The following is a 14,717-nucleotide window of genomic DNA, read 5'->3' as shown; positions in this document are numbered from 1 at the left end:
TACAAAATAGTGTTTGGTTTAAGAAGTAGTCAATATTCAGTTTAAGAAATAGTGTTCAGTTTAAGAAGTAGTCAATGTTCTATTTAATAAATAGTCACAGTATTAATGTTCATAAAACTAAATAATGAAATTTTTCTTTATTTTTGATTTTGTAATATTATTACTTAGTTTGTTCTAAAACAATTGAAAGAATAATCAAATAAACAAATAATAAAATAAAATAAAATGTTTATGGAGTGAGGTGAAAGGAGAGAGGTGTCACATCCCGGTCCGGGCGGGACTACTTCCTAGGCCCGACTCCACTACCGTAGCACGATATTGTCCGATTTGGGCTTACCATTCCCTCACGGTTTTGTTTTTGGGAACTCACGAGCAACTTCCTAGTGGGTCACCCATCATGGGATTGCTCTAGCCCCCTTCTCGCTTAACTTCGGAGTTCCTACGGAACCCGAAGCCAGTGAGCTCCCAAAAGGCCTCGTGCTAGGTAGGGATGGGAATATACATATAAGGATCACTCCCCTGGGCGATGTGGGATGTCACAATCCACCCCCCTTAGGGGCCCGACGTTCTCGTCGGCACACACGCGACCAAGGTTAAGCTCTGATACCAATTGTCACATCCCGGCCCGGGCGAGACTACTTCCCGGGCCCGACTCCACTACCGTAGCACGATATTGTCCGCTTTGGGTTTACCATTCCCTCACGGTTTTGTTTTTGGGAACTCACGAGCAACTTCCCAATGGGTCACCCATCATGGGATTGCTCTAGCCCCCTTCTCGCTTAACTTCGGAGTTCCTACGGAACCCGAAGCCAGTGAGCTCCCAAAATGCCTTGTGCTAGGTAGGGATGAGAATATACATATAAGAATCACTCTCCTTGACGATGTGGGATGTCACAGAGGAGAGTGGGGAGAGGTGGAAAAAAAAAAAAAGTTGATGTGGATGGGTGAGGTGAAAGAAGAGAAAAAAATGGATGTGAACATACCAAAGAGGGAGAGAGAGAAAGAGGTTACACAGTTAAGTGAGGAAGAGGGTGTGTGTGATGCTGATGCGCGGTCCCACGTGTCAGTATATGTTTTTTTTTGTTTTGTTGTTATGTAAAATTTTTATCCTTTTCATTAAAATTTGAGTCATTTTTATTAAAATTTAAGTTTTTTTATTAAATAAAGTTAGTAGATAGTTTTTGGTTAACTAAAAATTTTGAGAAGCCCTTTTCATTAAAATTCCCTAATATTTATGCCCAATTTGTTAAATTAGTAATATCGTTTGTAATAAAAATAAAACAACAATACCGGAAATAACTTGGATATATCAAAATTATTGCAGAAAACTCTGGTGAGCCACAATTTGTTAAAAAATATTAATATCTTTTGTATATGTCCTTTGTTTAAATTTTAACGGATCACTACATGGAAGTTAGCAACTGCAGTTGTTTGCTTGACATATATACATACATACGTACATACATATAATATATATATATATAGATATATAGTAATGTCTAACTTGCCTTAATTAACAACTCATTCAACGTAGTGAGATTTTGGAATTAATACAGTTTAATTTTGATAGTCGTCGTGTCTTGAGGAGGGAACTAGCGCCGCACCAAACAGCTTGGAGGTTTATTTGACCTAGGCCTCTGGATATTATCTGCAATTTGGAATACAAATAATTATAATTATTTTTCATATACTTTTCACCTTAAATTAATTGCATTGGTACGTATCCAAAATCAAAGCACTCCAACTCACCAAGATGAAACGTGATTAGCACAAATCTCGACGTTTGGGATGTGAGAAATCTTGGGCCACTCCTCTCCACTGCCTCCTTTGCAACGTTTTGCAAGTTTTGGACGGTAAAAATGGAAAGATTCTGCAGTGGCATTTTGCAGAGGAAGTCTGACAGCGTTTCTAGCTCAGAGCACATAGTTATGTCTAGGGAAGAAAGGCATGGCATAATAATAATTCCAGAATCCCCTTTGTTCCACCCTTTCACACCTCCCCAGTCCTTCCACGACGACAAGTTGTAAAAGTGGAGTCGTTCAATTTTGGGAATAACATTGATAAGGATGATTTGAATGAAGATGTTTGATCATCTTCTACTCCCAAAAACTCGCCACCAATCTTTCTTACACCCGACATTGCCCCGAGGTAGAGTCCTTCAAGGAACGGCAATTTCCCAAGAGGAGGCAAAATTTCACAAACACAATTATCCTCCAGAGTGAGTAATCGCAACTTTTTTAAAGACATCAACCAATTCGGCCAGGTCGAGCCAAAATACCCATAAATCTCTAAAGATTCCAGATCATCGTGTGGTCTTAAGACATTCATTATTCGTCCACTGCTCTCTCCAGCCTTGTCGCGCACTTCACCAAAATCCAGTTGGAGATGAAAAAGTTGCTTGTTGTCCCGCAATTGTGCTTCACTCCCATCTTTCACCTTCCCCAAAATTCTTATTTGGAGACTGCCGTGGAGCTGGTTCACGGTTCTCAAATCCCCAACTTGAAATGCTTCGTCGTTGTCAACAGAAAACAGAGGAAAGACGTCTAGTGTTTGCAAACTTTGTTAATCTCCCTATCCCTTTTGGCAAGAACTTCAGTGAGTCACTCTCCCCAACATAAAGATGCTTTAAGCTAATCAACTTTCCCATGTTATCAGGCAATTTATTTAGTGATTTGCATCTTCGAAGGTCCAAGGTATACAAGTTATATAAACCACAAATGGTGTCTGGTAATTTCTCCAACTTTCGACTTCCAGACAAATCAATATGCCTCAAATGTACCAATTCACCAATCTCTTTTGGGAGTTCTTTGATGGAACTTCCAGACAAATTTATTGTCCTAAGACATTTGACTTGTAAAATAAAACTAGCATATACTGTAGCAACACTTGAGTGAATTGTTGTGAGCGTACGTAGATTTTTGCAATTCCGAGAAGTGATAGAAAGTAAGTCTTGATCATCAACCACAGATGTTAAGGTCAGATGGCGAAGATTACTGCCCAATACCTCTATTTTACGGTTTGCAACCTCTGCATCGGTACTCAAACATTCCTTCTTGGTGATAAATTGCACAAAGTCATGTACAATGTCATGCATTTTGCAACCTATTATCGTACCAGTGTCGTAGTGTTTCTTAAAATCTTGAAAAAAAGACCGAGCAACTAAATTATCATAAACAACTTGACCAATTTTTCCTTTATCTTTATTCTCTCTAGAATTAAGATAATCTTGTGCCATCCAAAGATTAATCAACTCATCTCTACTAAACTCATAATCTTTTGGAAAAATAGCACAATATAAATTTGTTTCTCGGGGCCAATTCATAATAACTTAGAAATAATGGCTGGAAAACTTCTTGCTCCGCTTCTTCCCAATCCCATATTTTACTATTCATAACCTTCAACCATTCACTCCTTGTTCTCTTATTGCGCATCATACTGCCTAAAGTCTTTGCAACAAGTGGCAAACCCTTCCACTTTTTTACAATCTCCCCACTGATTTCTCCAAACACCTCAAACTCGCCTATTTCTCTATTAGAAAATGCCATGTGATTAAAGACTGACAAACAATTTTGTTTGCTCAACTTTGCAAGATTGATCATGTGAGAGGTTCCTCCCATCATACTAGCAACATTTTGTTTTCTGGTGGTTACTAGTATTCTACTGCCCTCAGCCCCATTTTGCATCAATGGAACCTTCAATTGATCCCACTTTTTACGGTCTTCAGTCCACACATCATCCAACACAAGAAGAAACTTTACCCCCCTTAATGGATCTAGACATAGATTCTAAGACATGATCCAACCCAGTTGAACTTGAGGTGGCATCACCACTAATCTCTTTGGCAATCTTTGTCTCATCGAAAGGCTCTAACACACAAACCCATATTCTCTTTTGAAAATGAGCTTTAACATTGGCATCATTATAGACTAACTGAGCCAAAGTTGTTCTTTCCCGTACCTCCCATCCCTACAATAGGGATGATGAGGAGCCCCATCCCTTCTTCGCTACCATCACTCACCAACTTCCTTTTCCTTTTCTCGACCAAATATCTCAGACATATCGACAAAAGACGAAGTTTGCTGTTTTTGAATGACTGTTTCAGTGAGTTGAAAATTATACATTTTTCTTTGCTTATAAATCCCAGCTAACTGCTCATTTAGATCCTTTATCTTGAGAGCAATTTCACAATGAATAATAACCTTGCGGACTTGGCCAAGACAAAAACAACGAGCGAAGATAGTGAAACTTACCTTCCTCTGAGGAGTAATATGAGTTGCGCCTTCTCCTTCTTGTTTCTCAACTTGTTGTCTCAAAATGTCAGTGTTCCACTCATCCAGCACGTCCACCATCTGGTACGATATTTCCTTCAGGTTATCCAGCCAGTTTTGCCTTTGCTCTGCATCCTCAAGCATAGATTCAATAGCTTTCAGGTTGCCAGTGAACTCTTCAACTTCTTTCTTAACATTTAGAATGAGTGTCAGCTCGTCCTCTACGTACTCATAAGTTGTTGTCGCCAACTTCTCTCGTAGCATGGAAACGAGCGCGTCAGCCATTTTCAGGGTTACAAACTTAGAAATCGGTTGAGAGTGGAGAAGAAGTCAGCCGCTTAGGAAAGTATATATGAAGAGGAAACTAATGCAGGATGGTTGTGCTATGGCTTTTCTTCTTTGCTAGTTTATATAGACAGTGGACACCTTTGTTTTCCCGTTTGCTTTCTACAATGCAAGATTCTTTGCTCTTAATACCAAAAAGATTTTCCTTGATGCTGCTGTTTGCTCTCTCCTTGGATGAAAGGAACAACAAATTTGAGGGGTGAATATATAGTGGCAGTGTCGGCAAGTAGTCTAAATTTGTTTTTTAGAACGTAAACCTTATGAAGAAATTGGAGTTCCACCATAAAACCAGTTGGCAATATGGGGAAGTAGCCCAACTTACTTGTAAGTCCATGCAAAGTTACTCCCATTAATGTAAGATTCATTCTTAACATCTTCTCAGAATCTCATATAAATAAATTAACATGATGGCTTACAAATCAATCCTCGATAAGAAGCAAGCATTATGTCACGGATATTTGGCATTCGTGCCAGTGTGCTCTTAGGCAATTATTTTTTTGAAAAAATTTATATTCGGTTTCTAGCTACTAATGTTCTTTAATTGAGACCTTATTGGTTTTCTGGTTTTGATATCCGAAACCATTTGCCTATTTAATTATTAAGATGAAATTTCATTGTTTCTTATAGAATAAAATGTTCATCAATTTCATTGTTTTTTGAAAAAATTTAATTTAATCTGAAACCATTTGCCTATTTAATTATCACGATGAAATTCAATCCGAACCGTCTATGGTGACTTGTTAAGATTCTTTGATCTTATGAAGCATGATTCTTTGATCTACCAAGATTTTGCCTTGATGCTGCAGTTTACTGTGTGGAGGGAAAGGATTAACGAAAACTTTAGGAGTGAATCTGAATGCCTATCCAGCAAGCAAGCTCATTTCTTTAGAGCGTATACCTTCTCAAAATCTGAATATCTTTCCCGAGTTGAGACTTCCTATCGGGAATTAATCCTTTCGTAAGGGTTTATTCTTAACATGCACGAAAACAAATTATGCAGATAGCAAGCTACTATGATGAGAATAACACCAACAAGGCCGGAGCTGTAAAACTTTATTAGCCTATATAGATTAAAACACAAGTAACTAACCTGAAGACACCATGGACGAAAGCTTGGTGCGCAAAGAATCTTGTATGTTGTACTGATCCTTAGCAATCAAACCGTATGGGGAGTTTGTGAATATTGCGTGTATCAGCAAATGCAGGGAACTTCACTCATATAGGCATGTTAACCTAATAGGCTTAGCCCATCATTGAGACCTAATAGGTAACTGAATATGTCTATATCTCCTTAACCAATCAGGATTAGGAACCCCTTTAACAAGAATAACAACTTAATATTACACTCTTTTTGCAACAGACAAAGTCCAAGTTAATTCCCTAATTCTAACTTGATCGTAACTTACAATGATTGTGAGACCACAAAATCTTGTGAGAACGGGATTTTACTCCAACATTCTCCCACTTGGTCGAAGCAAGCATTGTATGAAACTTAAGAGAAACCAAATTAGGATTACTTTAGTGGCCATGGAAATCACTTAAACTTAAAAGTTCCTTATAGCTTCTGTCAATTAGCACAATCACATAGAACTAACAATGCACTGATATTCTAACTTACAGCTACCACGTAGCGTTCCAGTCAAATAATGCATTGATATTCTAACTTACAGCTACCACGTAGCATTCCAGTCCAACAATGCATTGATATTCTAACTTTCAGCTACCCCGATTAAAGTGTGAACTTTAAGGTAAACTTATCGTACACTCATATTAATATTATTTTCTTCACAGAAAAAGGAATATTCAAAGGAGTTGAAACAACCAGATTACATGTCCTCGCTACTAGTACAAGAGATACCTAGATCCCTGATAAGTTTCATATCCGTGCAGTTTTATTTATAAAATAAATCCCTTGCTCTTTAGGCTCTCAACAGCATCCTTGATAATTTGATCCATGGGAATGAATTCTAAACCCATGTTCATTAGCTTCTTCGCTCCGTTCTTTTCCCTCAGCAAGCCCGGTTGGGTGTCCTTTGGCAAACTACACAAAGGTAAACATATTAGCTCGATCATTTTCAAAATCAGGCACTCACACCACCTAAAAATTTACAAAATTCTGCCAAGGCAAGCGAGAATGGAGCGAAACATTCACTTATCAGGAAACCAAACATCTAAAACATAAGATATGCACCCAATTTCATTTGCAAAGGCATTTTGTGGACCGAAACTTACCTGCGAACCTTGTACTCAGGGTAAAGTTCAGCAACCTTTGCCACAAAATCACCATAACGTGATATAGCTTCCAAACACAAGTGCCTACCGGTCGCTGACTTGTTCTCATACACTAAAATGTGTGCGAGAGCAACATCTTTAAAATGCACAGATCCCATAAAAAAGTCCTCATATGTTTCAGTGCAGCCTGCAGCAAAGATCGAACAACTCAAAACTATATATATGTTGTTTCTACATTCAGGGGGCTCATCCTTTTTCTCAGTCCTCTCCAAAACAAACTTTATCGAAAATCCTTAGAACTTAAAGAAACATGTGCTAAAAAAAGAGGTGTAGAAGAGTTCCTTTATGATTACACACATGCATGCTCACACAATCTACCTTCTCAAGCTTACGGACTAACTGGTAAAACAATTAGTAATCTCTGACTGTTATGAAAGAAGAAATCTTCCAAGTGTTGAGGTACCAAACTCAATCTTTCTTTAGCAAAAATGTCTTAAGAGAATGAAAATACCTCATTTTTACCTCATTTTTAGTTCATCAACCAACCACAGCATCATACATAATAAATGGGAAATGTTCTCTTGCCATTGAGATGATATGTCATTGTACAAACTGTCAATCAAAGATCAAATTTCATCTAAATTTATGATTCGAGTGCAAATTTTGCAACATTACATGGCATACTATCAGGCAAGAGAACATTAACCGCTAGTGGAATATTCAAACAACTTAAGAGGGCAGAGCTAAAGGATAAATAAGGTCAACAATCTACTTCTACGTGCAGTCATAGAGGATTTTCTAATACAAATTTGCAGAGAAAAGTACCCTCAAGAATGCGAAGGAGCATTAACATGCTAGAATTGAGCCTGGGCGAGATAACAGGGCCCATCACCGCGCCTGGATTCACAACAACCACATCCAGCCCCTTCTCCTTGGCAAATTCCCACGCAGCTTTCTCTGCCAGCGTTTTCGATAATGGATACCACAACTAGCCAAACACCAAACACAATCAGCATTACAGTCCCCAATTGCGAAAATTTCAAGTAGTTAAAAATGAAGAATTAATACTCAAAGATGAAAGATACAACACAAGCAGGGGAAAAGCCGTATATAAACCGTATATAAACCGCGGTTTTTCAAAACACAACTAGGCATTGGAGTAACTCACTCCCTTCTGCTTGCAGTAGTCAGTGTCTGTCCAGCAATCCTCGCCGTTGACCTTATCGGACGGCCAGCTTGGGCTGGGAGTGATGGCGGAGGTCGATGACGTTAGCACCACACGGCCGACCCCAGCCTGCTTCGCCGCCGTCAGAACATTGAGCGTTCCTTTGATCGCCGGGTCCAGGAGCTCCTTCTGCAGATTAAACAAAAAAAGCACCACGTTTTCAAAATTACGCATAATTAATCAGATATAATCAAAATTAGAAGGAATTTGATACTGTTTAATGGCGGGAACCTCGGGGTCGTGGACTGGATCGATGATGCAGGGAGAGGCGAGGTGGAAGACGCCGGAGCAACCATTGACGGCGGCGAATATGGAGTTGTAGTCGAGAAGGTCGATCTGGAAGAGACTGAGGCGCGACTCTGCCCCCTCTACTAACGCTTCTAGATGCTTCGTCTCGCCATCGTCCTCTGCAACAAACAAAACAACGGCGTTATTAATTTTGGACTGAACGCGAATGGAATGAATGGAACTGTGCCAGTTGTGTAGACAAGGGGAAAAGCAAGGGTGAAGTTACTGAGATCCTTGACGGTGGCGTGGACGGTGTAATCACGGTGGAGGAGGAAACGGACGAGCCAGGATCCGATGCAGCCGCTTCCACCGGTAACGCATACGACCTCACCCTGCTTCGACATCCTCCCTCCTGTGTCCCTTTGCTTTCAGCTGTCGTGTGTCCGTCATTTACTTGAGCTGATTGTTGATGGTGATCGGATTGGCCCAAAATCTAATTGGAATTTTCAAATAAAAAGATAAGGAGATCGAAATTGAGTATATAAAACACACTATATCTCGAGTTAAAACTCTTGCCTTCTCTTTGTATACCAAATTAGTAATATCGTTTATTTTTAGAGAACTGTTATTAATACTCTAAAAATTTTATTCTACGTTCTTCATAAATGTAATGTTTTTACTAATTATAGAAAGTTTAGAATGCAAAATGAGAATTTAGAGTGACAATAACAATTTTCTATTTTTATTATAAACAAGAGATAATGTCACCTAAAAAATTTGTAAAATTCCGCCAAGGCAAGCGAGAATGCACCAAAAGGTTGATAAACTTGGAAAGCGACATTTGGAAGTGATTCTAAACAGACCAAAGGATGCACCAAAGAAAGATAATGTATGCAAATCTATACTCGCATGAACATTCTATTATAGGAAAAATCAGATTTCAATTCGCTAATTTGGTCTCAAATATCGCACACATGATGGGAGGAAAGAAAGAAAGAAAGAATGAAAGAAAAAACCATGTTCCACCAGCTACAGAACAATTCAGTGTATCCAAGAAACCTCGGTTCAAGATCAAGACATAGCGTATTTTTAAGTTGTGCTTCGGACAAGGGATAAGACATTCACTTATTAGAAAACCAACAACCAAAACATACGATATGCACACAATTTCATTTGCAAATACATTTTGCCGACCAAAATATACCTCGGAACCTTGTACGTAAGAAAAACACAATACAAGCAGGGGAAACGCGCACCGAAAGTTACAAACTTTCCATAAGAAAATAGAATGCGGACATTAAACAGACAATAAATCGTATATAAACCGCGGTTTTTCAAAACACAACTAGGCATTGGAGTAACTCACTCCCTTCTGCTTGCAGTAGTCAATGTCTGTCCAGCAATCCTCGCCCTTGACCTTATCTGACACCCAGCTTCGGCTGGGAGTGATGGCAGAGATGGATGACCTCAGCACCACACGGCTGACCCCACCCTGCTTCGCCGCCGTCAGAACATTGAGCGTTCCTTTGATCGCCGGGTCCAGAGGCTCCTCCTGCAGATTAAACAAAAAAAGCACCAAATTTTCATAATTACGCATAATTAATCAAATATAATCATAATTAGAAGGAATTTGATATTGCTTAATGAGGCGAACCTCAGGGGGGTCGTGGACTTGATCGACGATGCAGGGACAGACAAAATTGACAAAAAAATCGCAAACAAATAACAATTTCAAAGTATTTAAAGTCATAAATATGTGAATGCTTGCATTGCATGGCAGTCATAAGTGTATATCCTATCCTATTGGACAAATTGTTCTTTCAGTAATCGTTCGAATTAAATAGACAAAAAAATAACTACCAAGACAAATTGCAACTCACCAATATGAAACGGTTCAACGATATATGCCAGTGCAGATGTATATTTGGGCCACCCCGAGTCTGAAAAATATACATGTAAAGGTTTTACGAGCACCCTCTGAATGTTTGGTGTTTGTCCTTTTTGTGCCTGTCAAATGTTTGATGTAGTGCCTAATAGGCATATGTCGACAGGTTACATCGACGACACTCAGACAAGTTCTCTTGATATTGCTCATCAGATAAGCTGGAAACTTTTTTGCCCCTGTGCACCATATCTGTGGAAGGTTTGATGTTTTAAAAAGGTTCTGCAATTTGGAAAGCAAATGGTTAAATTGCATTTGTACGTATATATATCCAAATGAAGTAAAAAATCCAAGCAGTGCAACTCACCTTATATGTCCTGAATTTGGATGTTTGGGATGTGAGAAATCTTGGGCCACTCCTTTCCGCTGCCTTTTTCGCAACATCGGGCAAGTTTCTGACACGAAGAAATGGTAAGATTCCGCAGCGGTATTTTGCATAGGAAATCTGGCAGTGTTTTTAGCCCATGGCACCCAATTATGTCTAAGGAAGAAAGGCATGGCATGATTGTAATTCCAGAATCCACTTTGTTCCACCCTTTCACGCCTTCCCAGTCCTTCCAAGACCACATGTGAATAAATTGGAGTTGCTTCAGTTTGGGGAATAATATTAATGAGGATGATTTGAACGAAGAAGATGTTTGATCATCATCTTCTACTCCCAAAAACTCACCACCAACCTTTCTTACACCCTCCATCCAGTCTACGTACAGCTTTTCAAGGAACGGCAATCTTCCAAGAGGAGGCAAAATTTCACAACCCTTATTCCCCCGCAGAGTAAGGAATTGCAACTCGTTTAAAGACACCAACCAATTCGGCCAGGTCGAGCCAGAATACCCACAAATCTCTAAAGATTCCAGATTATCATGTGGTCGTAAGACATTCATTATTTGTACACTGGTCTCTCCAGGCTCCTCGTTCACTTCACCAAAATCAAGTTGGAGATGAAAAAGTTGCTTGTTGTCCCGCAATTGTGCTCCACTCCCGTCTTTCACCTTCCCCAAAATTCTTATTCTGAGACTGCCCTGGAGCTGGTTCAGACTTCCCAAATCCCCAGCTTGAAATGCTTCGTCGTTGTCAACCGAAAACAGAGGACACACGTCTAGTGTTTGCAAACTTGTTAATCTCCCTATCCCTTTTGGCAAGTACTTCAATGAGCGACACCCATCAATGTAAAGATGCTTTAAGCTAATCAACTTTCCCATGCTATCAGGCAATTTTTCAAGTGCCCTGCATCCCCGAAGGTCCAAGGTATACAAATTGTATAAACCACAAATGGCGTCTGGTAATTTCCCCAAATTTTCACTCCCAGACAAATCAACATGTCTCAAATGTACCAATTCACCAATCTCCTTTGGGAGTACATCCATGAAATTTCCAGACAAATTTATCGTCCTAAGACGCTTAAATTCTAAAATAAAACTAGCGTCTACCCTAGCAACACCTGAAACAATTGCTATCAGCGTTCGAAGACTTTTGCAATTGCCAGAAGTGATAGGAAGTACAACTCCTTCAAACGTTAAGTTCAAATGGCGAAGATTACTGCCCAGTTCCTCTATTTTACGGTTTGCATCATCAGCCTCCGGAATCAAACTGTCCTTCTTGGTGATAAATTGCACAAAATCATGTATAATGTCGTGCATTTTACAACCTATTATTACACCAGTGTCACGGTCTTTCTTAAAATCTTGAAAAAAAGACCGCGCAACTAAATTATCAAAAACAGCTTTACCAATTTTTCCTTTATCTTTATTCTCCCTGGAATTAAGATAATCTTGTGCCATCCAAAGATTAATCAACACATCCCTACTAAACTCATAATCTTTTGGGAAAATAGCACAATATAGAAGGCAACATCTATTTCTTGGGGTCAAATCGTAGTAACTTAGAAATAATGGCTGGAAAACTTCTTGTTCCACTTCTTCCCAATCCCATATTTTACTATTCAGAACATCCAACCACTCACTCCTTGTTTCCTTACCCCGCATCATACTACCTAAAGTCTTTGCAGCAAGTGGCAAACCTTTGCACTTTTTTACAATTTCCCTACTGATATCTCCAAACTTCTCAGACTCGCCTACTTCTCTATCAGAAAATGCCATGTGATTGAAGATTGACAAACAATTTTTTTCGCTCAACTCTGCAAGACTGATCATGTGAGAAGTTGCTCTCATCATACTAGCAACATTTTGGTTTCGCGTGGTTACTAGTATTCTACTGCCCTCAGCCCCATTTTGCATCAATGGAATCTTTAATTGATCCCACTTTTTGGGATCTTCGGTCCACACATCATCCAACACAAGAAGAAACTTTACCCCCTTAATGGATTCAGACATAGATTCTAAGACATTATCCAACCCAGTTGAACTTGAGGAGGCATCACCACTAATCTCTTTGGCAATCTTTATCTCATCGAAAGGCTCCGACACACAAACCCATTTTCTCTTTCGAAAATGAGTTTTAACTTTGGCATCATTATAGGCTAACTGAGCCAAAGTTGTCTTCCCCATGCCTCCCATCCCTACAATAGGGATGATGAGGAGCCGCTTCCCTTCTTCACTACTATCACTCACCAACTTCCTTATCAAACTATCTTTTTCCTTGTCTCGACCAAAGATCTCAGACATATCGACAAAAGACGAAGTTTGTTGTTTTTGAATGACTCTTTCAGTGAGTTGAAACTTATACATTTTTCTTTGCTTATAAATCTCAGCTAACCTCACATTTAGATCCTTTATCTGGAGAGCAATTTCTCTACGAACAGTAACCTTCCTGACTTGGCCAAGACAAAAGCAACGAGCGAAAATAGAGAAACTTACCTTCCTCTGAGGAGCAAGATGATCTGCACCTTCTCTATCTTGTTTCTCAACTTCTTGTCTCAGGATGTCAGTGTGCCACTCATCCAGCACGTCCACCATCTCGTGCGATATTTCCTTCAGGTTGTCTAGCCAGTTTTGCACGTTGGCCTCCTTCATTTGCCTTTGCTCTGCATCCTCAAGCAGAGAATCAATAGCTTGGAGATTCCCAGCGAATTCTTCAACTTCTTTCTTAACGTTCAGAACGAGTTTCACCTCGTCTGCTACATATTGATAAGTTGTTGAAGCCAACTTGTCTAGTAGTGTGGAAACAAGCACATCGGCCATTTTCAGGGTGAGAAACTTAGAAATCGGTTGAGAGTGGAGAGGAGGAAATAAATGAGGATGGTTGTGCGATTGCTTCTACAATGCAAAGATTCTTTGCTCTTATAACAAAAAGAATTGAGTTGGTGCTGCTTTAAGATTCTTTGCTCACGGCTCTCATTAATCCACTTGTTTCTACATGATTTAATTATTCATTTTTCTAATATTATTCAAATATTAATTATTTAATCATTCGTGTTGAAATTTGAAATTTGGATGTTGATTTTGTTTGGTTGACGTCGTTTTCGGTGGACAATAATGCAAAAGGACAAGTAGTCGGAGACAAAAGAATTAGGGGGCGTTTGTTTGCCCTTACTAAGTTGGACTGGACTGGATTGGACTAGCTATTAGTCTAATACTGTGTTTGTTTCATGCTGGAACTAACATTAATGAGACTAAAGAGGACTAGCATGGACAAAACCCTTCACTAAGAGGTCTTAGCGAGACCCTCCAATACCCATGAACTAGCTAAGACTATCCACTCTTTCTCGTCCTCGTCATGCTCAACGACCACTCCCGACAGACTCCTCGTCATCTCCGGTCACCTAGATCAATCATTAACTTTCCGACTCTCTTTCAGATCCATTTCACAACCAACTTTCATATAAAATATACCAAATTGAAGCTGGGAGTGATAAGATTACGATTTTACCTGAATCGAGGCCAAAATGTGGTCGAATGTGGCCGGAAAATGGCCTGGAAGTCTCGGCCTGTTTGGGCTTCTTCAAATCCATGACAGATTCGAGCATTCAAAGCTAAGATCTTGGTCCAGGGATGGTGATGAATTTTTTGGCGGTGCTAACTTCATCCAATTTAACGAGGGTTGGCTGGAAAACATATCAGGAAACCTGCAACTCGTCGGGAAAATTGGAGCCGTGAAGTTCCGTTCGAACAACGCATAGCTAGAGAGGGAGGGAGGACAGAGAAATAGACACTGGAATCAATAAGGAGTTTGACCAGGAATGAGAAAAAGACATGAATTGAGAGGTCTAAAAGGAAAAAAAGAGGGAGAGGGTGCGACGATGAGGGAAGAGGAAAAGAGTGGGATGGAAATGGTAGGAAAAGATGGAGAAAAAGATAAGATCATAATAAAATATTAATAATTTATCTATTAAATAATATAATATTAGAATTTGTGATTATCCAGCTTCTTAGTCCAATACTGCACCAAACGCTTCACTAAGTTAGTTCAATTTAGTCTAGTCTAAGCCAGTCCAGCTTAGTCCTTGAAGTTAATCCAGTCCGAGATAGTCCGGCGCAACAAACGCCCCCTTAAGGAAAAGCTTGACGGAGACCAAAAG

General features: G+C 39.5%; 2 protein-coding genes and 1 pseudogene across 4 annotated transcripts; all 3 read right to left on the bottom strand.

Moving 5' to 3' along the window:
• Window positions 1–1,389: 1,389 nt before the first annotated feature.
• On the bottom strand, window positions 1,390–4,627 carry LOC137743178 (putative disease resistance protein RGA1; annotated as a pseudogene). Its single transcript, XR_015953522.1, has 2 exons — window positions 1,750–4,627; window positions 1,390–1,648 (listed from the first exon to the last, which is right to left on the bottom strand). The product of XR_015953522.1 is annotated as a putative disease resistance protein RGA1 (transcript).
• A 1,728-nt stretch (window positions 4,628–6,355) lies between these two features.
• On the bottom strand, window positions 6,356–10,319 carry LOC137741464 (cinnamoyl-CoA reductase 1). Of its 2 annotated transcripts, XM_088679289.1 has the most exons (8): window positions 10,179–10,319; window positions 9,665–9,850; window positions 8,585–8,791; window positions 8,302–8,477; window positions 8,014–8,199; window positions 7,671–7,833; window positions 6,846–7,032; window positions 6,356–6,654 (listed from the first exon to the last, which is right to left on the bottom strand). In XM_088679289.1, exons 3-8 carry the CDS (start codon window positions 8,700–8,702, stop codon window positions 6,510–6,512), a joined length of 975 nt encoding a protein of 324 aa, XP_088535415.1. In that variant the 5' UTR covers window positions 8,703–8,791; window positions 9,665–9,850; window positions 10,179–10,319; the 3' UTR covers window positions 6,356–6,509. The 2 variants fall into 2 exon arrangements, with proteins under 2 accessions (XP_088535415.1, XP_068337270.2); XM_068481169.2 differs by lacking the exon at window positions 9,665–9,850 and having other exon boundaries at window positions 10,179–10,228.
• On the bottom strand, window positions 10,090–13,582 carry LOC137741463 (putative disease resistance protein RGA1). Its single transcript, XM_068481168.2, has 2 exons — window positions 10,548–13,582; window positions 10,090–10,462 (listed from the first exon to the last, which is right to left on the bottom strand). Exon 1 carries the CDS (start codon window positions 13,378–13,380, stop codon window positions 10,549–10,551), a length of 2,832 nt encoding a protein of 943 aa, XP_068337269.2. The 5' UTR covers window positions 13,381–13,582; the 3' UTR covers window positions 10,090–10,462; window position 10,548.
• Window positions 13,583–14,717: the final 1,135 nt, after the last annotated feature.

Source organism: Pyrus communis, chromosome 11 (assembly GCF_041283825.1).
Source record: "Pyrus communis isolate YQ-2024b chromosome 11, ASM4128382v1, whole genome shotgun sequence".
Lineage (NCBI taxonomy): Eukaryota > Viridiplantae > Streptophyta > Magnoliopsida > Rosales > Rosaceae > Pyrus > Pyrus communis.
This window is presented reverse-complemented; position numbering and strand designations above follow the sequence as displayed.

Bases quoted from the DNA above. Each gene is read 5' to 3' on its own strand.
- LOC137741464 (XM_088679289.1), bottom strand. From the start codon at position 8,702: ATGTCGAAGCAGGGTGAGGTCGTATGCGTTACCGGTGGAAGCGGCTGC. The intron at 8,200-8,301 runs GTTCCCGCCATT...TTTAATCTGCAG, and splicing joins ATCCAGTCCACGACCCCGAG to AAGGAGCTCCTGGACCCGGC. The intron at 7,033-7,670 runs GTACTTTTCTCT...TCTTTGCTGCAG, and splicing joins GCTCCTTCGCATTCTTGAGG to GCTGCACTGAAACATATGAG.
- LOC137741463 (XM_068481168.2), bottom strand. From the start codon at position 13,380: ATGGCCGATGTGCTTGTTTCCACACTACTAGACAAGTTGGCTTCAACA.